General features: G+C 33.4%; 8 protein-coding genes across 14 annotated transcripts; 5 read left to right on the top strand and 3 right to left on the bottom strand.

Annotated features, from left to right (window-relative positions):
* The first annotated feature begins 36 nt into the window (after positions 1-36).
* LOC120770939 (unconventional prefoldin RPB5 interactor-like protein) lies at positions 37-2,995 on the top strand. Its single transcript, XM_040098649.1, has 5 exons — positions 37-198; positions 257-555; positions 613-2,047; positions 2,107-2,277; positions 2,818-2,995. Exons 1-5 carry the CDS (start codon positions 169-171, stop codon positions 2,950-2,952), a joined length of 2,070 nt encoding a protein of 689 aa, XP_039954583.1. The 5' UTR covers positions 37-168; the 3' UTR covers positions 2,953-2,995.
* Positions 2,996-3,036: 41 nt separating this feature from the next.
* On the bottom strand, positions 3,037-7,385 carry LOC120770936 (RNA polymerase II subunit A C-terminal domain phosphatase). The gene is made up of 8 exons (XM_040098644.1): positions 6,921-7,385; positions 6,606-6,699; positions 5,613-6,049; positions 5,364-5,545; positions 4,187-4,852; positions 3,722-4,126; positions 3,470-3,661; positions 3,037-3,413 (listed from the first exon to the last, which is right to left on the bottom strand). The coding sequence occupies exons 1-8, from the start codon at positions 7,244-7,246 to the stop codon at positions 3,274-3,276; spliced, it is 2,442 nt and encodes an 813-aa protein (XP_039954578.1). The 5' UTR covers positions 7,247-7,385; the 3' UTR covers positions 3,037-3,273.
* A 529-nt stretch (positions 7,386-7,914) lies between these two features.
* Positions 7,915-11,077, top strand: LOC120770941 (peptidylprolyl isomerase domain and WD repeat-containing protein 1). Of its 2 annotated transcripts, none has more exons than XM_040098650.1 (10): positions 7,915-8,387; positions 8,463-8,646; positions 8,709-8,941; positions 8,994-9,207; positions 9,278-9,470; positions 9,529-9,638; positions 9,697-9,815; positions 9,978-10,104; positions 10,160-10,379; positions 10,445-11,077. In XM_040098650.1, exons 1-10 carry the CDS (start codon positions 8,021-8,023, stop codon positions 10,589-10,591), a joined length of 1,914 nt encoding a protein of 637 aa, XP_039954584.1. In that variant the 5' UTR covers positions 7,915-8,020; the 3' UTR covers positions 10,592-11,077. The 2 variants fall into 2 exon arrangements, with proteins under 2 accessions (XP_039954584.1, XP_039954585.1); XM_040098651.1 differs by having other exon boundaries at positions 8,021-8,387; positions 9,984-10,104; positions 10,445-10,591.
* A 207-nt stretch (positions 11,078-11,284) lies between these two features.
* LOC120770937 (calcium permeable stress-gated cation channel 1) lies at positions 11,285-16,624 on the bottom strand. 3 transcript variants are annotated; one of them, XM_040098645.1, is made up of 3 exons: positions 16,396-16,624; positions 13,628-14,646; positions 11,285-13,408 (listed from the first exon to the last, which is right to left on the bottom strand). In XM_040098645.1, exons 2-3 carry the CDS (start codon positions 14,567-14,569, stop codon positions 12,032-12,034), a joined length of 2,319 nt encoding a protein of 772 aa, XP_039954579.1. In that variant the 5' UTR covers positions 14,570-14,646; positions 16,396-16,624; the 3' UTR covers positions 11,285-12,031. The 3 variants fall into 3 exon arrangements, with proteins under 3 accessions (XP_039954579.1, XP_039954580.1, XP_039954581.1); XM_040098646.1 differs by lacking the exon at positions 16,396-16,624 and adding an exon at positions 16,202-16,348; XM_040098647.1 differs by lacking the exon at positions 16,396-16,624 and adding an exon at positions 15,481-15,807.
* Positions 16,625-17,042: 418 nt separating this feature from the next.
* LOC120770942 lies at positions 17,043-17,553 on the top strand. The gene is made up of 2 exons (XM_040098652.1): positions 17,043-17,192; positions 17,278-17,553. The coding sequence occupies exons 1-2, from the start codon at positions 17,128-17,130 to the stop codon at positions 17,372-17,374; spliced, it is 162 nt and encodes a 53-aa protein (XP_039954586.1). The 5' UTR covers positions 17,043-17,127; the 3' UTR covers positions 17,375-17,553.
* On the bottom strand, positions 17,461-20,119 carry LOC120770938 (mitochondrial intermediate peptidase). Its single transcript, XM_040098648.1, has 6 exons — positions 19,935-20,119; positions 19,728-19,850; positions 19,270-19,676; positions 18,894-19,200; positions 18,132-18,833; positions 17,461-18,066 (listed from the first exon to the last, which is right to left on the bottom strand). Exons 1-6 carry the CDS (start codon positions 20,073-20,075, stop codon positions 17,629-17,631), a joined length of 2,118 nt encoding a protein of 705 aa, XP_039954582.1. The 5' UTR covers positions 20,076-20,119; the 3' UTR covers positions 17,461-17,628.
* Positions 20,120-20,502: 383 nt separating this feature from the next.
* On the top strand, positions 20,503-24,046 carry LOC120772912 (activin receptor type-1). Of its 2 annotated transcripts, XM_040101808.1 has the most exons (11): positions 20,503-20,610; positions 20,860-20,983; positions 21,119-21,154; positions 21,419-21,494; positions 21,552-21,756; positions 21,811-22,037; positions 22,104-22,318; positions 22,384-22,606; positions 22,670-22,857; positions 22,918-23,143; positions 23,209-24,046. In XM_040101808.1, the coding sequence occupies exons 1-11, from the start codon at positions 20,550-20,552 to the stop codon at positions 23,356-23,358; spliced, it is 1,731 nt and encodes a 576-aa protein (XP_039957742.1). In that variant the 5' UTR covers positions 20,503-20,549; the 3' UTR covers positions 23,359-24,046. The 2 variants fall into 2 exon arrangements, with proteins under 2 accessions (XP_039957742.1, XP_039957743.1); XM_040101809.1 differs by lacking the exon at positions 21,119-21,154 and having other exon boundaries at positions 20,504-20,610.
* A 660-nt stretch (positions 24,047-24,706) lies between these two features.
* On the top strand, positions 24,707-27,926 carry LOC120772913 ((Lyso)-N-acylphosphatidylethanolamine lipase). Of its 3 annotated transcripts, none has more exons than XM_040101812.1 (2): positions 24,707-25,109; positions 25,847-27,926. In XM_040101812.1, the coding sequence occupies exon 2, from the start codon at positions 25,913-25,915 to the stop codon at positions 27,065-27,067; it is 1,155 nt and encodes a 384-aa protein (XP_039957746.1). In that variant the 5' UTR covers positions 24,707-25,109; positions 25,847-25,912; the 3' UTR covers positions 27,068-27,926. The 3 variants fall into 3 exon arrangements, with proteins under 3 accessions (XP_039957746.1, XP_039957744.1, XP_039957747.1); XM_040101810.1 differs by having other exon boundaries at positions 24,708-25,452; XM_040101813.1 differs by lacking the exon at positions 24,707-25,109 and adding an exon at positions 25,491-25,760.
* Positions 27,927-27,974: the final 48 nt, after the last annotated feature.

The following is a 27,974-nucleotide window of genomic DNA, read 5'->3' as shown; positions in this document are numbered from 1 at the left end:
ACGTATATTATATTATGACGTTCTCTGCTGTAGGTGTTTTCTTTACAGCTGATTGTTTGTTGTTTGGTGTTATATACAATTCAAAAAGCCAAATGCTTGCAACGTGTAGCTGGGTACATCTCTTAGAACCAACAATACTAATTCCATACTAATTCTACAAAACAAATAATGGAAAAACGCCAAGAAGCATTGTGGGAGGTAAAATTTTAAAATTTTTTATGTGTGTAATATTTAACGTTATTCGGAATATGTTTAGGCACTTGCTAAGAATGAGGAAGAAACAACACGCTGGAAGAATTACAAAGACGAAAATGGTACAGCAGTTGAAAACCTAGATAGATTTAGTAAAAATCTCACTGTAGATGTTATGGTACCAATAGGGCGTAAGGCATATATGCCAGGTCAGCTTATCCATACAAATGAAGTGCTTGTAGGGCACTATCAAAACTATTTCTCTAAATGTTCCGCACATAAGGCAAAAGAAATTGGTGAATACCGGATTAAAATGGCACACGAAAACTTGGAAAAATTGCAAACTGAATCAAATTTATGGAAGTACGTCAAATTTTACTTTAAATTTTACTAAATTTTATTGTCTACTTTTCGTTGAAGGAATAAGTTGGATAAACCATATACCGAAGGAGTGTTTCCAAGCAAAGAAGATTATGAAATAATTGAAAATTATGATGAGGAAAAAGAAATGATATGGCGAGAACAACATAAAGTACGCGTAAAGCTAGCTAAAGAGCGAGAGAAAGAAGAAAGGCAAGCGAATATTTCAAAAGTTCCAAATGCGAATAAAGCAAAAGATTCGTCCGACATAAACGTTTTTAAAATGCTTGAAGAGGCTGAACTTATGGAGGAATTAGAGAATGAATTGGAAAGATTAGAAATAGATGACATCAGTAATGACACGATAAAGGAGTTAATGAACGGGGAAATGAAGTTACCAGCGGAAAAGCCACGTGTGGCTCATTCGGCGAAAATTCAGAAACAAACCGAAACACAAGCAAATTGCGAAAAATCTGACAATAATTTTGAAAAAGATCTTCAGCGGATTGTAAAGAAGACCGATTTAGACAAGAATATAGTCCGAACAAATAACAATCATAGACCAAATCCAGAGATGATCGATGCAAACATAAATACGGAAGATTTAGATGTTGATTTTGAGGAACTACCTCGTGAGGTACAAATTATCAAAGAACAGGCAAAGTTTTTGCCTGTCATAGATCAGATTGGTTTTTATGAATATCAAATTAAAATAATGCGTCACAAACTTTTAACATTACCACTGAATACTCAAGAGGATATCGATCAAAAGGTGAATACTTTAAATGTTTTAGAGACATTAGAAGAATTACTTGAAATGGCTGAGGATAATGCTGAATATCAAGCAGAAGATAACATTTCAAAAGAAAATGATTCAGATCTGGAAGAAATGTCAACTACAAAACAGGAAACTAACAAAGAAAAACCAATCAAACGGCGAATTTCTTTTGCTCTACAAAACGAGACACTCGAATTTCGGAAAAACGAAACAATTTCCCAAATGCTACCCAAATCGCAACAGAAGCTAAAGGAAGTAATTAAGCATGATAAATATGAATTAAACCCTAATATTTCTAAAACTAATGCAGATACAAAAATAAATGATCGTAAAAAAAATATTATTGATAGAGTGGAACAAAATATAAGATTTATTGCAGAAAATCAAAGCACACGAGATTTTCAATTGGTTGATAAAATTTTGGAACCATCTTTAGCTGGTGTTTATACCTTGCACATACATTTCCAACATTCCGAAAACTTGCAAAACGACACAATATTAAATAGTGAAAACTCTGAAATCATCACTATTCCTAGCACACCCGCCGACTTATATCAAACATATCTAAAAAATAAAGAAAAACAAAGTGAGGATAAAAACAAATCTACTACACAGCAGATAATTTTTGCTAACGCTTATAATGGTGAGGATAAAGTTAAAGTACCTCTATTAAAAGAAGCAGATCGGTTACAGTCTTACGAGGATCAACGTATGGAGGTACTTTTTAACTTTTATTGCAAAATACTTTATATAGTAAATTTTATTAACCTTTGTAGTTCTGCAAGCCTACTACGGAGACCAAGTCAATTTTAAGAAATAAATCTGCAGTTGAAAGAGAGCAACATAAATTGGATCGTAAAAACAGAGCCAAATCTAATAAAAAAGAATCGAAAAGGAAGATGGCAATTCCAGTTGATGAAGAGGAATACATGAGTGCTTATTACAAGGTTTGTAAATGTTGAACTATATTTAACATATTTATATCCTAAACAGGGTATATTAAGTTTGCCACGAAGTTTGTAACACCCAGAAGGAAACTTCAGTGACCCTTTAAAATATATATGTACATATGTAAAATATTAGTATGACAAGCTCAGTCGAATCGTCTTCGTCTATCTGTATATACGCGAAATATTCCCCATCAATTTTTTTCTCAAGAAGCTGAGAGGTTATACTGTCATACAAACTGCGTTATCAAAATCAAGTCCTTGTTACTTTTCTATTTGACGAGTTATCTTGTGTGAGTCAACGGTACAAATTTTGATGGAATTGTTTAGATCAGACCACTACAAATCTATTTTTTATTCGATAAGATAATTTGGCATGGATTCAATAATCAAGATAATCTAAGATCAATACATATGGGATCACTATAGCTGCCATACAAACTGACCGATCAAAATCAAGTTCTTATATGAAACTTTTTGTATTTGTGAATTATAGTTTCGGTCCAACCGAAGTTAACCTGTTTCCATTTTTTGTTTTAGGTAATGAACGAAGTTATTGAAAAGCCTCTAACTGAACCGGAACCTCTACCGGAATGTAAATATATTGATGCGCATACTCCGAAAAAACGAATAAGTCACTTCAAACAAAATCGCAGAGTAACAGAAAAAATTTAATAAATGTATTCAATTTAAATAAATAATTAAGTTGTAAAATTTATTTATTTGTTTCATTGCATAAGAAATTAAAATAGCTTAAAATAAAATTGTTTTGCGATTTCGCCTTAATGTTTATTCATTTAAAACTGCATTCAGTTTAATTTACAACAGTTCATGCCTGCAAATGTATACTTATACAAATGTGCATAACTCTTTACAATTTAAAAGCTTTAGAAGCGTACTGACTACATGTGAAAAGTAGGATCAAATTAAAAACTGGCTAAGGGTTCAAAAAGTGAAAAAGTTTAAATAAATTAGTCTTATTTTAAACAATACAAGCTAATCATCAAGTCCAAGAAATTCACGCTCCAGCGCGGCACCCATCATATTCCATTCTCCGTCATCTCCACTATCTTCGTTACCATGGCTCCCATCATCTGAATCGGAACCCATTTCCAAATCGGATGGCAATTTCTCACCTATCAACAAATTAAATTTATAATAAAAAAAATTTATTTGACAAATTTATCGTTACCCCGTCGAAATTTTGTGCTGGGGGACTCATCATCATCATCATTGTCCTCGCCGTCTGAGCTTTTATCAGCGTCTTCGTTGGTTGCAGAACCTATGATTATGTCCGATGCACGTGTAAAGAATTCTCTTGTCCGATCCTGCTCCTTTTCTTCACGTCTTCGTTTACGCAAAGTTTTGTCAACTGGTGGATTCTCTACAAGACAAGCTTTTATAAGTATACACTTTCCATATTATTATTTGTTTGTTTTTCTACCTATGTTAATATGCTCGTCCTCACTGGATGAATCCGATTCAAAAAACTGATCGAACTCTTTATTCATGGCCGCCAAATCAGCATTTGAAAATGACAAAAGTGGATTGATTGTGTCTATGAATTTTTCGGGAGCTTTAGCCTGCTGTTGTTGTGCGCTACTCGATGGTGATATTTCCGACTTATCGCTATAGTTAACAACATGTTCTGGGCTATGGCAATGTGCTGGCGGTTTTCGTTGTCTATTTTTTGTTTTACGATCCAAGGGAAACAACCTCTCATCAACAAGCTCCCAACGTTCAGCACATGTCCATAACCAATTTGCATTAACCACCTTAATGTTTGGATTCTTTTTCGCAGCATTCACTTTAAATGTACCAGCATTGACAGCGACAAGATGTGTGGTTTCTGTAGTTAAGAGAAAAGATTTGAAACAAAGCCAATATTAATATTTAGTTTTATGTGTACCTAGCCCAATACTTTGTGAAACATTGGCACCCAAACTTTTCGCAATAAAGTAAGCACGTGACTGCTCTAATTGCATATTAGTGGGTACTAAGCCTGAAAACACTAAAGTCTTTCCACGAAGTACTTCCGATCTAATTTTGGGTACAATAATCTTTAAATCTGGTATTTCCTGTGTCTCATCATAAATGGCATAAAATCTTGTATGAATATTTTTCAAAATTTCTTCCAAATACATTAGATAATCGTCAGGATCATCGATTTCAATTTGTTGATGCGGATCCGCAGGTAATTTTATCTTAGGTGTGGCCTCTGTTTCAGTTTCCATCGGCAATCCTTCTTTATTATCTAATTTGTTTTCGCTTGTTTCGGGGGCTACTGGTGCGATATCATCACTTTCATTTGTGACAGCACTAGAATTTGTTTTTTCAGTGACTTCAGTGAATACCGGCGGTTTAACGTGTGCTAATTTAGCGGCTTCAGTTATGATTTGAGCATCATGTTTAACAACATCTACAATGGTTTCATCCTTTTTACTCTCTGTATCTGTTTCCGATCGCTCTGAGATGCCGTCGGAAGATTCTGAATCGGGTAACTTTTCTTTAATATCTGCCTCTATTGTATCAACCTTGCTTGTTTCATCCGTTTTTAGCGTTTGTTGTGTTAGATCTAAAATAAAATGCTGATTATTTTCTTTAATGTTAAAGGTAAGATTTCAGATTTCTCAACAATTCTTAACGGCTACAATTGGAAATAAGATATTTTTATAAACAGATATCATACAATATTACAATTGTTTATATGCATTATCGCCAGCACATATACATACATATGTTTATTTCGGGTATATTGAATAGAGATTAGTATTTAATGTATGCAATACCAATATTTCACTGGCTATGTAAAGGATCACAAATGATCCTTAAGTAATAAAGGGATAAGAAATAATTGCGTTATGCCGTTGAGAACACACACATATGATTAAGATATGTGTACATATTGTCTTTATTTACAGTAGATTAGTATTAAGATATTTACATGTACAACACAGCTCTGTATGTGATACATACATGAATAAGGATTAGGAAAATCTATAAATAAATGAGCTTTGGTAATGATGAGTACTAGTTCAAAAGCCGAATTCAATGCATTTTATTTTACAGTAACTATGCTTACAAACCTTTGAAATCAAGGCCCTCCCCGTCCAATTCATGCTTAGATAAGCCAGGCGGCGCATTTATATCCCCTGTATGTTGAAAAAAGTGATATGGTTTCACTTGAATCAAATTGGATGCCATATTCCATACATCTTCCCGATCGTCAATTATACAAACCATAGAATCACCATTCGGAAAAAGTGCCCTTTAAATTACAAGATGCAAACGTTACATTTAACTCCAACATCACATAAGAATTATATTTAACTTACTTTAAATTATCAGTTTTACTTGTTGCATTGAAACATTCGTCTCGCGAAAGTATACGATGTGAAAAATACTTTCCTTCTGGATCAAGTAATTGGGCAATCATATGTGCATAATTTCGGGCGCCAAAAGTGCAGATATGTAGCTCGTAGAACTTTGACATGCGATCAAGAAAAAGCTGCGTACCAGGACGAAGGCGAGTATGATACCAGGGAGAGTGTGGTCCGTAGAGTTGAAAATGATAAATACATTTAATATTGATCGGTACGTTATCGTTGGTTGTGTGTATAACAGTTTGATCTAAATCGACTAGGAGCACAAGTTTCCGGTCTTGTAATAAACGACGAGTATCATCGTGTCCCAATTTTTGTGCTAATTTTTGTGTAACTTTAAGATCAGGAACCGAATGCACCATTGGTACAGATGCTTCCGATATGTTTCCCTATTTTAAAAATGAACAATAGGATATTATTAATTCAAAAAATGCATACATAAATATTTATAAGCTTGAATTTAACCGTCGATTCCTTCATTTAAATATACTTTACCAGAACCGTGACAACAACCCTCGACCTACTCAGTTGAAGTCACTCAGTCGTTAAAATAAACAAAAAAAAAAAATAAATAATAATTTTTCCTTAAATGCATTATTGTATACAAATACATAAAAATAGGCATGAATTAAGCTACTATGTATATATATGGAGATAAGTACATACATAGGTATGTATTTATATTGAATTTTCTTATATAACATTTTTTTCAACATTGATATCAATTTTCTTAATGTGTAGTAGCATGGCAAGCCTGTTTACTTATCACTCAGCGCGGTAGCACAGAATGCACTCGCATAAAACTTTGTTTTGTTTATCGGCCGCTTATTTCTTTTTAATGCTTTCACTTTCTTTTTTACTTCCAACCAATTCATCTTAAATGCAAAACCGTTTCAATTTTTCACTTCCATCACCTACCGAATTCATTTATAATCGTATACTCACATTTTCGTTTTGGCGCAAATCCGCACCGCAATCAGCACACATGTCTTTTATCACTGTCGTATGGGCGCATTCGGCCAACTCCAAAATCGTAGCTCTGTAACGGAGAACATATGAATCCTTAATTATAATAAACTTATTTTTGCAAGAAAAATTATTTCCACATTAAATTTAATACAAGAAATTATTTTAATACGCTGATAATGTATTGTTCTCTTTCTTGTATTTGTCAATATACTATCCAGCACTCAGTACTTATACTGAAACTAACAATTGACTATTCTTCTATTGAATAAACACTGCAATGTTCACACCTACCCCTGCGGTACCAATTGTCCTTCCTTAAACAAACGTTTCTTTACCACGCCTACACGATTCGCTTTCAATTTGTGTAATGTTTTATCGATTGAATCTACAACTGAAGATGCTATCATTTTAGCGGTTGAGCCTTCTGCATCATTACCGCCACTAATGATTTCGTATAATAAGATAACTTGGGACGATGTTATGGGGAAGCCTTCGCGAACGCGCCATTTATTGATTCGAATAGGGTGCTCCGCTGGTGCTGTAATTGTAATGCTACCGGCACTGCCGCTAACACTTTCGCCACTCGATTCATTATTACCATCCGCCATTGCACTCATTTCTTTCCGTAATGCAAATAATTTCACTTAAATTTTTACAACACACCGTGAAATTACTTTTTCGCACTTTTTTCTGTGTTCCTTGCTGTTTTCTTCAATTCTTTCCTTTTTCGCGTCTGCTACACTTCCTTCTCCAATTATAATATTTATTAGCGTTTTATTAGTGTTCTCTAATTCGTTGTTTTGATTCCCACTTCCTTTTTGTAATGCATTAATACGGTACGTTCAGTGACGTATGAAATAATTGCAAAGGGTGTCCCAAATCTACAGCCGTCAAAATAGGCTTAATATAAATGGAGTATTACACGATGGAACAACGACTCTTCATTATTGAACAATATTTCAAAATAATGAAAGCTTGACGGCCGCAGTTCGAAAGTTCCACACAAAATATGATCGAAATAGTGTTTTAACTTCGTCAACTGTTTAAATCTTGCTTTAATTTTGCGACACCTACATACATACATATACTGTACGGCAAAGCTTTCCATTAGAATTTCCCAAACGAAAATGAACTAATAAATATAAAAGCAATACACAGTAGATTAGTATTAAGATATTACAGTTGGAGTTGCATTAAACAATTAAAAAAATTAAATGTTTATATTATACTCGTTATGGGTATTTTTTCAACAGCTGTTCTCATGCATAATTTCGCAGTTTTAATGTCAGTTGCGACAGTGTAAAGTGAATGCTAGGAAAACATAATTTTTTTAAATTGAATTTAAATAATTACAATAAGAATATTTGACATCAAATAAGTACTTTTCAAAAATGTCAGCCGTAGGTGATAAGAGGCGTAGCGCCTCTGAAGAGCGCGAACAAAGTGAACCCAAAGATATTGTCGTGGCCAATAACAATGATGATGATGATGATGCTTGGATTGGTCCTATGCCGGATGAGCAATCAGCTGCATCGAAACCGAAGAAACGCAAAACATTACCATATGAAAAAGTGTATTTGGAAAACCTTCCCAATGCTGAAAGCTATGAAAAAAGTTATATGCACCGCGATGTAATAACACATGTGGTGAGCACCAAGACGGAGTTTATAGTGACTGGCAGCTATGATGGGCACATTAAATTTTGGAAAAAAATGGAGGAGGGTATCGAATTCGTAAAACATTTTCGAAGTCACTTGAGTAAGAAAGAATATATCTGATAGTTCAATTATTAGTACTACTACTCATATCTTGTATGATTTTATTTCCTTAAAGTGCCAATACACTCCTTAACAACCAACGCAAGTGGTACACTACTGTGCTCAGCTTCTGCAGACAAATGTGCAAAAATATTCGATGTGGTAAATTTCGATATGATAAATATAATTAAGTTGGGTTTTACCCCACTATGCACAGAATGGATACACTCTTCGGGTGATGCCGTTCATACTTTGGCAGTGTATGTATAAGAAAAAATATAATATATAAATGTAATAATGCAATCGTATTTTAAATTTATAGTTCAGATAAAGATAGCAATAAGATTGTTATTTACGATGGCCAAGGTAATGGCGACGTGTTGAAAATTTTGGAAAAGCTTCACTCTGCACCTGTAGTGGCAATGTGTTACAACTTGCCGTTTGAAACTGTAATTTCTGTTGACAAAAATGGTATACTAGAGTATTGGCAAAACTCTAAACATGACTATAAATTCCCACAAAAACTTGTAGCGTTTGATTCGAAGCTAGACACAAGTAAGTAATTAAATATTATATAAAATATTTTAATGAAATTGTGCCCCTTCAGGTTTATTCGAGTTTGCAAAAAACAAAGCCTTAGTCACTGGTCTTGCGGTATCGCCTGATGGCCGTCGATTTTCTACCATATCAAATGATCGAAAAGTAAGAGTGTTTCAGTTTAACACCGGCAAATTAATACGCGTATTTGATGAAGCATTAACTACATATACACAAATGCAGCAAACTCCACATGCATTACCTAATATGGAGTTTGGCAGAAGGTAGGTCATAGGATGTCAACTTGAGCTGTTAATTTAAACTGAACGAAATTATTATTACCTTTTCAATTAGGATGGCTGTGGAAAGAGATTTGGATAAGTCTGAGTTTAGCACAAACAATAATATACTCTTCGATGTCAGTGGACATTTTATAATGTATCCCACCATGTTAGGCATTAAAGTAATTAACATTGACACAAATAGATGTGTTTCTATTTTAGGGAAAACGGATAACATACGTCCATTACATATAGCCTTATTTCAGGTACTTAAATGTAATATTTTTATTATTACTCTTTTATTATAAATAGTCGATTACTTAGGGAAAAGCGAAAAAATCTAAGGCAGCTATAACTATGGAACAGGAGGCTAGCGATAATCCTACCTTGCAATCCATTGCTAATGATTCTACGATGTTTTGTGCTGCCTATAAGTAAATATATGATATTTATGAATGAAATTGCAGAAATAATATTTTCTGTTTGTTTCAGAAAATCACGCTTTTATCTATACAGTCGTCGATTGCCATCCGATTTACAAGATGTTGATCGGGATGTATTTAATGAAAAACCATCGAAAGAAGATATAATTGCAGTGCCAGAAGGACAAGGTAAATATTATTAATCATTACACATGTGCTATATATAAAATATATTCTAAATATCTAATGTTTTAAAACTTTCACGCTAAACTGTCGATCTGTAATGCAGATGAAGGTTCATTTGAATTAGTTTTCTTAAACAAATATTAATAAACATATTTTAATCCCTTTATGAAGGTACACAACGTGTTTACGAAAACGCTATTTTGCACACAACAGTGGGCGACATACATATGAAGCTATTCTTTAAAGAATGCCCTAAGACAGTTGAGAATTTTTGTGTTCATTCCAAAAATGGGTAAATTATTTCATAGATATTTGCTGTAAGCTCTCTGCAACAATTCCTCTTTTAGCTACTATAATGGTCACATCTTTCATCGTGTTATAAAAGGCTTCATGGTGCAAACCGGGGATCCTACAGGCACAGGAACTGGTGGCAAATCAATATGGGGACACGATTTCAAAGATGAGTTCGTTCCAAGTCTCAAGCACGATCGTCCTTATACTGTTAGTATGGCAAATGCTGGTCCCAACACTAATGGCAGTCAATTCTTCATTACAGTTTTGCCGACGGTAATTTACTCATTTTTGTTTTAAATAGTTTAGTAAGTGATTAATAAAATGTTTTTAAATTTTAGCCATGGCTAGACAACAAACATACGGTGTTTGGCCGGGTGTTTCGTGGAATGGAAGTTGTACAAAATATTTGCAATGCAAAAGCAAATCCAAAAACAGATAAACCTTATGACGACATCAAAATCATATCAATTCGATTGAGTAATTAATAATTTCGACATTCGAATTTTACATTGAGATGATGGCAAAATCACAATTCTTATAATTATTTTAAAGTAGTTTATTAATAGATATTTATACGCTGAACAAGTTATGTTAAGTTTGCCAAGAAGTTTGTGACACCCAGAAGGAACGCCTGCCTTTTTGTCTTTATATACACGAACTGGTCCCTTAGTTCTTGAGATATAGATCTGAAATTTTGCACACGTTCGTTTCTCCACAAAAAGCATTTCATTTGTCGGAACCGCCAATATCGGAGCACTACGTCGACAAACTGAACGGTCAGAATCAAGTACTTGAATTTGGCAAGATTTTTGCATAAAATTTGACAAGGATTATTACCCAAGTCAACGGTGCAATCTCCGAACAAGCTTTTTAGATTAAATCCCTGCTGCATTCTTGTACAAACTGAACGATCAAAATAATGTCCTTCGGAAAACTTTTTTATTTGTGAAAGTGTTTCGGTGCAGCCGCAGCTAACGTTTTTTCTTGTTCTCCTCAAACTTACCACCAAATTTATATTTAAATATAAACAAATAAGTGTTATTTTTTAAAGTTATCGTATATTAATGTATTGCAAAATAAACTTACGTCTGTACGTTGAACATACACCTATGAATACATATTTACAATATTTTAACTGTACTAATCGTAATAAGTATAAAGTTTTTTTTTTTGAAGGCATAAATAAAACAAAAAAAAATTTTATATTTGAGTATAATACCGTATTAGCTGCGATTACACAAAATTCCTCATAAAAAGTCATTTATTTGTAAACGTTTAAAGCCAATTTTACAAATAAAAAAACTTTTATTACATTTTCAATATATTATCACATTTCTCCTTAAACAAACAATATTGCAATGTTATTTTTGTGGCCTCTAACAGATTTCGAAAGTCTTTAATACGCATATAATTCTCATTTCATATCATTTATAGCTTAATATATAAATAAAATTAAATAACTTTGAAAAATATCTTTAAATGTTTAAGTTGATAAAATATGGACCGTTAAAGAAAGTAAGTCGGCATGAACTTACAATATAAATTTGTTTATACATTCATATTTACCAGATATTGAAATTAAAAAAAAAATAAAATTGTTAAGCCCAGAATAAGAGCAAAAGAAAAGGTAATATAAACTTTAACGTTGCTCACAATTAAGTTATTATTAATTATGTATCATCAGAAAATAATTCGCAAGTATGTATGTTTGTGTATCGTAATAAGATTTTTTTAAATATATATGTAAATATTTTAATACAAAATTAAATTTCGCGAGTCTATATTTCCGTATTTTAGTTCTTCGCGTCGTAGCTTATGACTTTTTCCAAGTATATGTAATTTATGAATATATTCCAAATAGGATTCACTGCAAGGCATTTTTGATATCCAACAATACTTTTTTCGCTTCTAAAAAATTTTCTTATTTAGGCATCTACACTATATTGTGAGCTAATGTCAAAATCTGAAACACTATCCGAACCATATCCAGTGACACCACCACCATTAGTCGCTGCGTGATTATTTAACGTGCCCGAAGCAACTGTTGCACGCGGTCTCAAGACATCGGGAACATAAATCGGCGCTGGCCCTGCCACCTCGACCACGCTGGGACGTGGCACGGATGCACACCGTTTAATGGGCGACATTAATGCAAACAATGCCAACGTTAATACTAGTGTCATAAAAAGTATAATAGCACGAGCATTTCCTCTTTCACGAAAAACTGAAATCATCGCCATAACTACAAGCAGGATGACAATTGCGGATTTAGTCATTGTAACGGCAGTCGAATGAATTTTCCCACCATTCCTGGATATCATGTTTGAAGGACCATATGCAAAAAATAAATTGTGGCGATCCACGAAGTGTTTAAAACAAATATAAATCATAGCAAAGGGCATTATAAGTGGACAAGAAACACTGTAAACTATAGAAATGGTAAACACCAACACAGTCCAGGCGTAGTGAATTCCAAATGGGAATTCGATCAATATAGATTTTCGGATGTATGGTGTTTCAGCTTTCGATTTCGCCGTACACAACATCCAAATATAAACAATAAGTTCTGGAAAACGTAACAGCTCCAAAGCCGTACCAATGAAAGCGGCGGTAATTACATAATTGACATAGAAAGAACCGCGATCCGGCATGAAGACACAGTACCAGCGAATAGTGTCATTACTAATTGACCATTCGATTAATTTCTGTGCTGACGTTAGGCCCAGTGAGGGCAGAATGAGGATCATTAATAGTAAATAACAAAAACATTTAATCATAATTGAATAATTCTGAAGAGAACGTGTATAGTGAGCCAACCATTTGTCTGAGAATGCAACAATTACAGGCATCAGCGCCGCAAGCGTCCACAGTAATAATGTTGGTAAAAATTCTGATACTACTGGTGAAATTTGGTATATATTACCTTTAGCTAATGCATAAGCGTTTAAAAAGTTTAGTACAATTGCTGGGGTTGTGAGAAAGAATAGCGTCAAAAATAGTATGAAGTTGACAATACCCCATTTGAAGTACCAATTGCTTTTGCTCACATTCAAATTCTCCCAAAAGAGGTCGTCTGGTGAAGGTGCGAATTCCAAATTCCATTTTCGATAGGTGCCTGGTGTAAAATGGCTGACAATATTTTGTGCTTCATGTACAGTGGACACGGTAATAAAAGCTATTGCGAGTGGTTCATTGAGTGCAGCAGCTCTCAAACGTGCCACATCTCCAGAGAGTTTACGCTCTTCACGTTGATAATAAGCGTATGCATTTTCTTTAGCACAGGAGCACAGATTTGGTGTTACCTAAAAAGAAGGGAATTTTTACCAAAAATTCGTATACATAAGGATCTAATATATACGTAAGTATTTAAAGTACGAGAAAATTTATATCATGTAATCAAGCTTATAGAGTATTAGTAAGTGAGTATAGTTGTAGTAATAAGTATATGAGTATTACTGCTTTATAAACTTGATACTTAATAAAAATTTTATATTTAATAATTTAAGAATTTCAGCTATTACCTGTAGCGTATCTTTATCCCTATGGTGTTCACAGTACATGCGAGCATCCAATATCTTCTCATATTCCGCACTTTGCACTGTCAATTTAGATATATTGTATGCAATTTGTACGTCCTCTATATTGACGTCAGGAAATAATTCTTGTATATAGTGACGGATAATTGTCTTATTACGATCACTCGCCGATATATTGGATATCATAATGGTACGTGTGGCAGCTGTTTTAAATGCATTACGACCGGATGCACGTCGCATTATGAGTACTATGAGGGGAGCATACATAATTGTCACGATAACGTGTACCCATCGCCACGGCGATTCTGGAGACACATTTTCCATAGTGGTGTGACCAAACGCATTCAAATCAGTTCTACCTTCAGTAGAACCATTGAACAAGTTTACGGGCAATATAATTATTATTGAAACTAGTGTTACAATTGCCATTACAGTCATAAGGTGTTGCTGAAAAGACAGATAATGAATGGCATCCGGCCCTGTATGAGTCTTTATTTGCTCCTTTTGCAGTTTCCAGGTAATTTTTATCCAAGCAAAAAATCCCTGGTCCGAATGAATGGGAGATAAAGGCGGCTCTGATGTGTTCGATGTTATACTACCTCGCCCACCCTCGGCATCATTTTGCATACGACTGGTAGATGCTTCGGGCGTGGGTGTAAGAACCGTACTTGTTGCTCGCGAGTAAAATACTTCGGTCCAGCGTTTTCTGGTACCATGGCTGTTAACAAGCGCCAGGCGACCATAGTCTCCGGCTTGATGCCGTAAAGCGGTAAATAAACCAACTAATAGAAGCCAAGAAATAACGTTCAATAATAGTGTTTCCGGGATACCATTGAAATCATTTGTGAAAATTGTGCTCTTATTTGGTAGTTTTTCACACTCATCACTCCAGGCTCTTTCAACAAACATATTTTCAAAAACGTCCATTTTCTTCCAAACTAAATGAACGGTATAACCGAACGTATCTTCGTATCTTCAACAAACGATTCCAGGTTGAATTTAAACTATAAAAATGTGAATCTCAGTTAGTTAAATGAATATGTTTATTATATATATACATGCATAATAAAAATTGACTGTTATTATAAGTTTAATGAAACTATTATATGATAATACACAATAAGAATTTCGAAAAAAGGGGTTTGAAATTCAATTGTGGTAGGCAATTATGCTACACATTTCTGACTCTCTGTTGAAATAAAAAGGAAACACTTAAATTACATTTATCTAACACTAATATGTACAGCCTCAAGTGTGCAAATATATACGTAAACTTTAATTTTATTATTTTCATGTTATACAAAATTCGATTATGATTTCTTTTGTACCTACATACAAAAATATGTAAATATGATACTTATATGTAATTGTGAGGAACAAACATTTCATGAGAAACAAAATCGGTTCCACATAAAGACCATATTCATATTTATTCCGTTGGAACAGAAAATTCAAACTTTTTAAAATACCAGCTAAGAAAAATATAAGTATAGATATATACATATATTCTCACATTGGCGGGAATTCCGGTAAAGCCCTGGTGCAGGCAAATAGCGATGCGGAATTAGGAGAAAGTTATACTTAATATCTAGAGGCTAAAACGTTTATAATAGCAAGACATATTACCGATAGCGGTATGTTAAAAGAGTCACTTCATGCAAGACCCCATTCCCTTTGGTCCAACCTCGTCGTTTCCTGCATTTTCACTGTAAAATTTCTACCAATACCCGCTAAACTTTTACTTCTATAATGTTATACGAGATGTTACTCTATTTCCCTTACATGTCGCGATAGTATCAAAATTACGGCAAAAATATATAAAAATAACTTTGACTCACTTAATAGATAATTGATAACATCACCGATTGTTGTGCAAAAACGCCCATCCGTTATAATAGAGGTATAAAGTATATAAGTGAAAAAAACTTTAATCGTAGCAACCTAAGCCCTAGTTACTTCAATTTTGATTAGAACTATCGTCATTTATTCACATGCCTTATGAACTTTTCATTACTATCAAGTCGAACTACATATGTATGTACGGCCGTAATTCCATGTAGCATTGCTTTAAACCATGTATATTATGAAACTAAATGCACCATTTCAAAAGCTAATGTGTACGTATGCAAATATATAAATAATATGTATGTGTATATTATAATCTCTGATAACGACTAACAAACATTACATTTTTATAAGAGCTCTATGCAGAAAATACAAATGCTTTACAAATCTTTAAATTTTATAATAAATAAAGCGCACACTAAAATATTTTAGATTGTCAAAAATCTGGTAGTGCGTAATTGTGAGTTATGCCTCAGATCACTCAACAGTTTCTCTTATGGAATAGCACTACACAACCAATTGCATTTACGATAGTAAATATGTATACTTATATATACATAAATGCTTAGTTTACGAACATTTTTGCCAACTCTACAATAAATAACATTCAAAAAATGATTTATTGGGAAAATTACAACAACAACACGTAAATGAATCATCATATTATGAGGAACCAAATAAGAAATGTGCATATCTATGTATGCAAGTGTATACCTTAACTTCTTATCCAATTGACATTATATTTTTTGGAAAATCGATTTAATGAAGTAAAAGCAACCAAACTTTAGCACACAATATGTATTTGAAAAAAGATCCTATTTATTATAGAATATATTGAAACCCTTTTATCGCAAATGTGGAAATCTTTTATAGCAATTTGCTACATTAACTTTAAGTATGGAACATACCAGTTTCTTTCCTCACACCGTAACCATTTATACTTTTAACAGAACTGACTTTTATAACTCTTCACAAATAGAACAAATATTTTCACAAGTTTCAAATAATAAATTTTTCGGTATTTTCTTTGAATAATAATACTTCTGGAAGTCAATTGTTAAATCGTTTTAAATTGTATTAGCCAATACGATTTCAATATCCACTGCACAAAAAACAATAACATATGTGAAGCTACAAAAAAGAAAATATACGAAGAGAAATTTAATGAATGAAGAAACGCAAAGAAACGAGCAGAGAACAGAGAACGTATAATATAATATATACGTTCTCTGAAACGAGTTTGCACCAGTGCTGCCCGACTGACCAGATGCACTAAAGGTCTAAACACATTGTAATACAATGTAACAAATATTAAAATAATAAAATTATAAATCTGTTTTAAATAATCATTATTTATGTTTTCCTATTTTAAATTTTTTAAACTAGTCTCAGTGCACGGTTCACAAATCATATTTCTTTTGGAGTAACTTCAATATGTTGGAATCTTTTTAAGCGTGCATCCTGAAGGCTTGCAAATATAAATGTACGCGATACATTCTCTACTGGGAGCTGAATTTAAGATATCTATTGTAGAAATGTGTGGTTATGTCTTTTACAGTTTTGGCAGCACTGTTCACCTTAGGCATTCACATCAGTTTTGCGTTTTCATATCGGTGCACTAAATAAATTTATTTAATAAAATGGTTCAAAAAAGCGTTAATCCCGTAAGCATACTCAAAAGTATTTACCAAAATGAATTCCAGTGGTAAGAATATAGTTTTATTTACTTTCACAAGTGACGTAACCCCAAAGCAAGAAGTATGTAATTTACGCTACATTATTTCTTTCAGGTCCGTGTTGAAGAGTTTTGGGCTATTCCTTTTAGGCGTACGCATCGCAAAGGAATTTGCAGGAGTGGAAATAATGCCAGCGATAGCCCAACACTAGTAGAGTAATGACATTCAGTTTTCCATACAAACTGTTCTTATAATTCCTTTGTAATAGAGAGTGCTTGAATGAAAACGTTTATTTGGTTGATTAACCGCACTAGTATAATGTTATACTTTATTAATCAATTGATGTATTTCAAAATGTTATAGTTTCATTAATAAATAGGTCAAATAATACAAAATTTGTTTACTATGTACATACTCATATATGCTTATATGAAAAGGATAATCTTTTTAGCTTTTGACAAGTTGTCACATTTCTGCATTAAGCACACTATTACTTATATCTTGGACAATTTCATTGTTCGTGTCGATCTCATTCAGTAAACTTTGTGCAAGGATTTGCGGTGTCATATCTCTTTTCAAAAAATTCGCAACCAGTTGCCTAGAAGGTACACCTCCACCATGTGCCAATATTTCGCGACGATACTTCTCACCTGACTCCCGATTGAATGGGTTGTTATCAAAATAGTTTTGCCATATCCACGAAGCTATAGTTTTCGATATTAAGTAAGAATAATACTTTGCTCCATAACCAACCAAATGAGAAAAACGGAGTTGCCAAGCCGTATTTTCTACATATGGTAGTCCATAGTATTCTCTTTGTACTTCTATTAACGTTTCTGTCGTGCTTCTATTATGTGACACTGGTCCACTATGGTAAACTTGATCAAGTACAGAATAGAATACCTAAATATGCGGTACCACATTTAACAGAATTTATAATTATAATAAAAAAAACAACAATCATTTACCTGCAGTTGTGTTTCGCTAGCTGAAAAAAGCTTCTTCGAGGCGCATAATCGCCGCAGCATATCTTCGGAAATTGGTTCTTGTGTCTGGAAATGTCGGGCAAATGTTCGTAAAACACGTGGATCGTTAGCGAAATATTCCATTAATACAGACGGAACCTCCGCAAAATCAGTACTACAACGTGTGCCGGTTACATGTTGATACTTCGTTCGGGCAAGCATTGAATGCATTGCGTGACCCATTTCATGAAAAAGATTGTCGACCCGCGATGGTGATAGCAGTACAGGGCCAGTCCAATGAGGTTGAGACAAATTTAACATTACAACAACAATTGGCAGTTGATAATTACCGTCGGGTAGATCTTTTCCTCCCTGTATTGTGAAGTGACAATCCTGATTAGGTTTACCACTACGTTCGAAAAAATCGCAATAAATGTAGCCAAGTAAACCTTCGGTCTCATGAACAACTGATATTTTATAAATATCGTTATTCCAACTTTCCCCCGGCTCCATTTCGGTGTTTTTCAAAGATATTCCATACAACGAACGCATTATGTTATCAAGCCCTTCCATACAGCCACCTAGACTGAAGTATGGCAAGAATTCACTAGTGTTTGCTTTTAATGATTTCTTCTCCATCAGAGAAGTGAAATAAGGTGGGTCCCAAGCAGCAACGCGAGCTGTATTTATTCCGCTATCTTGCCGCTGCGGAAATGTAATTTAATGTTAAAATTTCATCATTTAAGAGCATATTCATAACAAAACCTTCATTTTCTCCATTATTCTGAAATCAGCATTCGCACGAGGAGAAAGTCCTTGTGACAATTCATCCAGGAACTCTTGAACCATCTTCGGATGCTCGACAGTACTTGCATTAAGTGCGCGATGTGCGTACGTCTCGAAACCACAAGTACGAGCAAGTTCATGGCGGCACATAAGTAAATCTGTAAGTAGTTGATTCTGTTGTTCAGATGGCCGCAAAAATAGACGATAAGCAGTTTCACGTGCTTCAGCAGATGAGGAGTTTGTGTACAAACCGGAAACGAGAACGCTATCTCCTTCCGCAGGAAAGCTTTATATCGATGTAAATAGTAAGTGTTAATAAAAATATTCCAATCATGTAATTGTGCAATCAACATACTAATTGCGAACGGATGATGGAACATCAATACGCTGAATAATAGAAGGCTGTACCGCACCGGCCATAAATTTTTGCCCTAATTGTAAAATGTACTCGTTAAGCCGAACTACTTTTTGTCTCTCTCCTTCTTCTAAATGGATGCCTGATTGCTCAAAGTCAAAGAGGAATAGTTTGGATACGTGTTTGTCAACATCGCTCGTGGGCAGAATATCGCCATTATCAACAACATTGCGTAACGCTGTATATAAAGGTTTATGCGTATTCAAACTTTCAACTATTCTACTTATGGTAATACAGGCATCCTCAGCGGCTTGACAGTATTTGTTCTTTGGATGCGCAATCCGAATAAATTCTGCTAGATCAGCTACTTTACAAAGGGAATCGGAGAGCTCATCAAAAATTTCAACCTAAACAAAAATAATTACAGAACATAAAGGTACTTTTCCGGATATATGTACCATTTTTCTTTCCCGATTTGTTGAGATAGCTTCAGATATTAGGTCTTCCGTTTTATTTGCAACATTGTCACGCAAGAGATAAAAACCTTCAAAAGAACGCAATTCCGACAAACGAAATAGTCCCTGAAATCAATATTTCTGTTAGGTTTCTGATCAACTTATCATGAAAATTATTACTGAGTGGTGTATGATTAGTTAAAAACTCACCGATTCATTGCGCGTAAAGTTTATTTTTTTATATGGAGGCGAATTAAATGCCGTTGCCAAAGGCGTCGACCAAGTAGAAACATTTCGGTATAATTTATTAAGCAAGCACTTTGCTGATTTATTTCTACACGTCTTAAGCATTATCAGCTTCTTGACATTAAAATTGAAAAACAAAAATAAGTATGTCTTTATCTGTCACCACCCCTTTTTATTATGTGTTCACATCACATCTCGCTTCTTTTATGCTTTTAAACGAATTCATTAATTAAATAATTAAGATTAACAAAAATAAATTATTTACTCGTAATTTGATTTCAATCAACCTACTTACGATGCATTTGTACGTTCACATTAAATTATGGGCTTATGTATATTAAAACTCGTTGCAAATATTTATTAAAAATATTTATTAGAATAAGAAAAAGTAAGTCAGACAAAAGTTAAGTAAATTAAATTTTTCTGTAATATTTAAGAAATTATTTTGAGTAAGTTTAATTAAAAGGTTTCATGAGAAAAACTGAATTGTTTTTAAATGCAACACTGCCTTAGTTAAGTTAAATCCACATCAAGCATATTTCGCTATCCATTTTGTTTTTGTGCTGCTGCGCTACAACAATGGCCGACATTGTATTTTTATTATTATTAATTTCAATATTTTCATTACAAAACACTAAAGGTAATTTAAAATATTGCAAATAGGATGTGCTCGTAATTGTATCCAAATCATATTTGCTTACAATATTATATAATTATGAATATAATAAAAGTATGCAGCATGAAAAGCATTGACTTGGTGCTGCAGTGCTAAACGTTATAGACCACTTGCGGTTATGTATTTAGCAATGTCATAATGGGAATTTATTTTAATATAAAGCAAACTATTTGTGCAAATGTAACATAAATAACAAAAAAAATAATGTTTTAGCTGCTGCCGAAATAAGTGGTCGTCTATTGGACGAAACACAAGAAAACTTGGATCTGGAAATGTCGCACATAAATGAAAAAGAACATTCACCTGTTCCACGGAATTCAATACAATCACACCCCAGGTAAGTTCCAAAATAGCAATGTATCTATAGAGCGTAGGTTACTGTATTTTCTACACAACATCCAACATAAAAGCCAGTGAAAGTAATAAAAATTATACATATTTGTTAATAATTCCCCACTTCCGCATTCCAAAGGAGGCACACAAAATCTAAACGTCGCATGAAGAGAAGGTAAATAAAAGAGATTAGAAACAAAAAAAATGCGCAACAAGGAATGTTGAATTATAAAATATTGAAATTTTTTTATATTCTAACATTCTTTATATTTCGTTGTTAAAAAAATTAACATAAACGTATGTATGTACATATATGTAAATCCAAATTTTTGTGTGCTCCTTTTGTTCAATTACATTATTAATGATTGTAAAAGTAGTAGTGTATTATCTTTTTAAATAAAAAATGCCCCGATAATTAAATTTTAATAATATAATACAGATACAAGTGCTATGCATGCGAGCCACCCTGCAAAAATGCTACACAACATGCGCATATGTGCCAGAACGCTATTCAGGTAAGTCAAATTGAATTAATTTTTAAGAAATTTGAAATACTTACCATAACATATTAGTGTTGGAAATCGCGGACACGCAGTGCGTTTGGTGAAGAAAAAGTTTCACGAGGTTGCACCACTTCTCCAGATCAACTGCCATTAATATGTAACCAGAATACTCTGGGTCCTCGAAAACGCGCCGTAATGCATGTAAACATTATTTGTTGTTCCAAGGATTACTGTAATGACGGAGATTTTCCTGAATTGCCTCCTATTGTTAATGGTATGTATTTATATTTTTTTATTTGAAAAATATTAACAATATATTGCATTACAGATGAAGTGACGCGCCTAAGTGCTGATTTAAGCAATACGTTCAAAATGACCTTAGCGATATTAGGTCCAGTTTTCGTCATTGGATTGATGGCAGCATTAGTTTACTATTTTATGACAAGACATCATCGCAAAAGTATAATGGCGTCACGTATTAAAAATGATCCAGATGTTTATTTAGTTAACGACGAATTACTTCGAGCAACAAGTGCTGGTGATAGTACGTTACGGGTATGTTGATCGAATTAAAAATAAATAAGTATAAAAAATACTGATTTTAATTGATAATATTTTTAGGAATATCTTCAACATCCAATGACTTCAGGTTCTGGAAGTGGATTACCGTTATTAGTTCAACGTACTCTTGCCAAGCAAGTTACGTTAGTAGAATGTATTGGACGTGGAAAGTATGGTGAAGTGTGGCGGGGACAGTGGCATGGTGAAAATATAGCTGTAAAAATATTCCTTACTCGGGATGAGAAGTCGTGGAAGCGAGAGACAGAAATATACAGGTAAAATATAAAATTTGTATTTTATGAATTAATATAATAAAATAGTATTTATTAATTATTTGCAGTACAATTTTACTACGTCATGAAAATATTTTGGGTTATATTGGTTCCGACATGACTTCACGTAATTTTTGTACACAACTATGGTTACTTACGCACTATTATCCAAACGGTTCTCTCTTCGATCATCTAAATCGGAATGCTCTAAGTCACAATGATATGGTGTTAATATGTTTATCCATTGCTAACGGCTTAGTACATTTGCATACAGAAATATTGGGAACGGAAGTGAGATAAATAAAATAATATACAATTGTGGCAAAAACAATAATATATTTAAATTTTTTATAGGGTAAACCTGCTATGGCACATCGTGATTTAAAGTCGAAGAATATACTTGTTAAATCGGATGGAACTTGTGTGATAGCAGATTTTGGATTAGCTGTAACACACTCTCATGTCACAGGCAAATTAGATTTAGGAAATAATCCTAAAGTCGGCACCAAACGTTACATGTCACCTGAAGTTTTGGATGAAAGGTATACTTCAAAATGTATGACGTTTAACACTTTATTCACCAAGATATTTATGTGTTACAGTATTAATATGCAATGTTTTGAGGCATTGCGGCGCACTGATATTTACGCACTTGGTTTAGTACTGTGGGAAGTATGTCGCCGCACTATTTCAGGAGGCATTGCAGAAGAGTACAAAGTGCCTTTTTACGATGTTGTCCCATCGGATCCCAGTTTTGAAGATATGAGAAAGGTTGTATGCGTGGATAATTATAGACCGTCCTTTCCCAATCGTTGGGCTTCTGACCCGGTATATTGATATAATGATAAACTATATTTAACATTGAACAAGTCAATAATGTTTATATTCCACAGTTACTCGCTGGTATGTCAAAGTTAATGAAGGAATGTTGGCATCAAAATCCGAATGTGCGCTTACCTGCCTTGAGAATACGGAAAACTATACACAAACTAGCTTCCGCTGATGAAAAAATACGTCTTAATTATGATGAAGTTTGTGTTTAGTTGTTTAGTTTATACAAATGAATATTTAGTATTCTTATAATTTTAAGCAGTAGATTTTAAAATTATCATTAATAGCAGAGTAAAAACGGTAGATGGTATTAAGAAATATAATATTACTTTTCTTCTTCAAATGTATTTAAGTATTAAAGTTATAATTAAGGATTATATATACATATATTTAATTATATTATTTACTTTAATGGAATGAACGAACAGGAGCGATTGTTTGATTGAAATGTATATAAGTGTGTGGATTTAGGTAAACTTTGCATAGTAGTATTAGATAGACTAGGTATATTAGAATTAAATTTAGATACCAAATCAAACAAAGCACATATATAAGTATCTTCATTTAATTATGCGTACGTTTTAACAACTGCATACAAATGCAAATTAAATGAAAGACACGCTTAAGACTTAACACAGATTTCTACACACACATTTTGTTATAAATCTTTATGTGCCTTGAATTGTATTGATATTTGAAGCCTCATTTGCCTTATGCTTCAACTGCTATTTATTTAGGCTTTTTATTACTTTTACTCTAATCTGGTGCCATTCTTATGTATCATTCATAAAACTAATAAGAAGTATTGGAATTTAATCTAAAAATCTAAAACTGCATAGAGAAGATGAAGGAGAATAATTAAATTAATATAAGCACGCGTGCAGCCTTTTTATAATTAAATGAATGAAATTTTTATTAATTTTAATTTACATTTACATATATATATATACATATATATTTTATGCATGACTTTTTCAACTGGTACGTCTATAAATAATAGGAAGTGTATGCTTTCGATAAAAAAACGTATGATCAGTTTTAAGAAAATTTATTGTACAAAGTAGTCCATGGTTTAAAATTAAAATACATTTTAGTAGAAAAAAAGTATAAATTCTTATGAATTTGGGGAAGGTGTAATCACTGAAGGAGGGAGGGGGGATTGATCGCGAACAATTCCTCTCTGGCCTGGAGCTCTAAGTGGGACCCGCTGCTCTGCAACAATATTTTGTAGATTTTTCCTCATCAATTCACTACAATCATGAAACGGGGGCTCGTTTTCTCTACCGGCCTGGGTGTAATACCTCTACTCGATATCTAGAGAAATTTTGCCGTTCATCATTCATATAATTTTATTTATAAGAATGGAATGTGAATCGATTTCGACAATGATACAAAATATAATCGAATTCGGACTAGAATTTTTAGCATCTCTAAATAAAGTATGTATGCTGTAGCGATAAAAAAAAAACTATCGATTATAAAACATATGGGTATGTAAATAAGAGAATGACCAATAATTTGATAGAAAGAAAACAGAAATGCAAAAACATAAGCCGTAAAGGCAGCTGCTTAGAAAAATACTTACATATATGTATATTATTCGTGATTGTATCTTCTATATACATATATAACAACGTACACTGCTGGTCAAAGTAGCGAACAATTTATTTACAAGTGATTAAATAGCAAAGCTGCTAAATTATACACTCATATGCATTTTATAAATTATACACATACATACCTGAAATAAGTGCAACTCACCCGAAGGCAATCAATCGAGAATCGGACACTACTATCTTACTATCTACAATAGAACTAATTTCTACTGTTCTAACGAGTTGAAATCCATGACTACTAGCATTTTTCCGACAAACATTGTTCGCGAAACATAGTACGGAGTTGTGAAATTAACCTAGTAAAGGCATATAGAAGTTTCTTGAAATTCATAAGCCAACATATATATGTAAATAGTTTGCTAATCAATCTATATTGTCAGTACAAACTAGTATACCCATATTCATTTATATTGTTAAGTTCGGAATAGACGCCTAAATTTTTAGTGGTTGGTAACAGATGCAAGAAACTTTATAAATAGCAAAACGATCTCTGCCTTTGGTATTGCATTAACTAAAACAAAATATAATATAAAAAACGGGAAAGCAAATAATTGATGTCAACGTCATTCTTGTGTAAAGATTTGCTTAAAGGAGATTAGAAAAATGACCTTGGCTACGGCGAGTTTGGAACAGCCGCAGTCAAATTGCGACGGCAATTACATATTAGATCAAAACACTATGGACGTAGAGGTGAGTGAGGAAATGATAGCTGAACCTATAGGTTTTCAGGGACATTCTTGGTACACCAAAAAATATGTAAATAGAATAAAGAACGAAACTATCATGATCGGTGAGATCATAGCTTGTCAGTGAACCTAATGGCGTATTTATTTGAAGTGTATGGGATTGTATAAGTGAAAATATGACGTCGGATTTTGATATCGTTATGCAAATAATCGTGCAATGAGTCTTAATTTGTCAATGAATTTTTTAACAAAAAAATTATTTTGTACAAAATATGTAATTGAGGAAAAGATACGCCTACTATAAATAGTTCGGTAAAAAATGCTATATATACAATTATTCAGTTTCATACTTGCATTTCTATAAAACAAATATTATTGCAATAAATCTTTTTTTTTAGGAACGTAAATCCTCGAACTTCTGGCTGTTTAGAGTATTATTTAATTGGACTTCTAGTTCTTCCATAATGTTACGGGCTGTGGAAAAAAAGATTTTATCCTTTCTTAAAACGCCGTATCGTGGTTTCTTCGTAGATATTGGACCCGCCATAGGTGAAGCTGACAAAATATGGACAATCAGCTTAAACACGGAATCTAAAGAGGTACCTTTGGTTTTGCTACATGGACTAGGTGCAGGTGTTGCTATGTGGGTAATGAATTTAGATTCCATTGCCAAAGATCGCCCTGTATACGCTATGGATGTATTGGGTTTTGGTCGCAGTTCACGACCCGGTTTTTCTAATGATGCACTTATTTGTGAAAAACAGTTTGTCAAGTCAGTAGAAGAGTGGAGACGTGAAATGAATATTAATAGAATGGTATTATTAGGCCATTCAATGGGAGGTTTCATCGCTTCTAGTTATGCATTGTCATATCCCGAGAGAGTTCATCATCTTATATTAGCAGATCCATGGGGATTTGCAGAAAAGCCTTCAGATGTAAATAACAACCGTCAAATTCCGTTATGGGTGCGTGCTATAGCATATGCTCTAACACCTCTGAATCCTCTATGGGCGTTACGTGCTGCTGGACCCCTTGGCCAATGGGTTGTGGAAAAAACTCGGCCAGATATTACGCGCAAGTTTGCAGCCGCAGTGGAAGAAGACAATAACCTATTACCACAATATATTCACCAATGTAACGCACAAACACCTTCAGGTGAATCGGCTTTCCACAGTATGATGTCTTCGTTTGGATGGGCGAAATATCCGATGATACATAGAGTTAAAAATGTCCGGGCGGACATTCCTATAACATTTATTTATGGCTCGCGTTCATGGATTGATTCGTCTTCAGGAGAAAAAATAAAAGCGCAACGGGTCGATTCAAAAGTGGATATTAAAATTGTAACCGGTGCGGGACATCACGTATATGCGGACAAACCGGAAGTTTTTAATCGTTACGTTAATGAAACCTGTGAACTATATAAATCGTATCAAAATGGAGCGGCTATACGGGACGGAACAGAATCAGATGATGAACTGAGCAATAAAGCATTGCAAGCTGAAGCACAAAAATTACAACAGTCCGAGCTGCAAAAAGAAGAAAATATAGAAACAAATAAAATCTTGTCTGAAGATCCACAAACAGATAACGTTGCCTCAAACCTTAAAGAACAATAAGGTGTATTGATGGAGAATTATCACACACTTACTACCTGCAATCAGTTTTAATTTTTTAGTCGATATGTTTTAGTCAATATATAACACATAGTATTAGCCAAAATATTGAAATTAAAATATTAAATGTGCTCATCCCAAAACTGTTAATTCAGTTCTACTTTTGATTAAACTCACCAATAATAGTAAAAGTATTGAAATGTACAAGAAAATAATATAAAACAATGTGTTTTTTTTAATACATATGTTTCTTTAAAAATATTGGAAAGATTCTAGTAGATAAATGCATTTCTGGACATATGAATTTAACATAGTGGGATTGTATGGTTATTATAAGTAAAATTATTTATAAAACGAGAAAAAACGTTTACCTCGGTTACATCGAAGCTTCACAAATACAAAAGATTCGTGGTAAACTTAATATAAAAGTTCTGGGAAAACAAAAGAATTTTTTCACACATTAACATTTAGGAGTTGAGCAAAAAATGTGATTTGTGTAAGTTATAGCCCGATTATTTTCTTATCAATGCATTGACAAATTATATGAACATAGTGCATACATGTCAACAAGCGATAATACCAAAGACACGAGAGCGATGTCAGAAATTTGTTGAAACAATGTATGCAATTTTATTGATCTCGGTGCGATTCGTGGCTAATAATTGGCAATTTAAGTCTACAATATAATAATAATAATGAAAAAAAAAAACAAATATAGTTGTGTCAAATATGCTAAATCTTTTGTATTCTTTTATTTTGTATCAAATATTTTTCAAACTAATTCGAATGCATAATGTGTCACCAGTGTTAAATGTTATCAGTAAAGCCCTTTGAATTCGCTAAGAAGCCATATGAATGCCTTGTAAAAATATATACACATGCATGTATGTATGCGTTTGATTACGAGTAC

The sequence above is a fragment of the Bactrocera tryoni genome, chromosome 3 (genome assembly GCF_016617805.1).
Source record: "Bactrocera tryoni isolate S06 chromosome 3, CSIRO_BtryS06_freeze2, whole genome shotgun sequence".
Classification (NCBI taxonomy): Eukaryota; Metazoa; Arthropoda; class Insecta; order Diptera; family Tephritidae; genus Bactrocera; species Bactrocera tryoni.
This window is presented reverse-complemented; position numbering and strand designations above follow the sequence as displayed.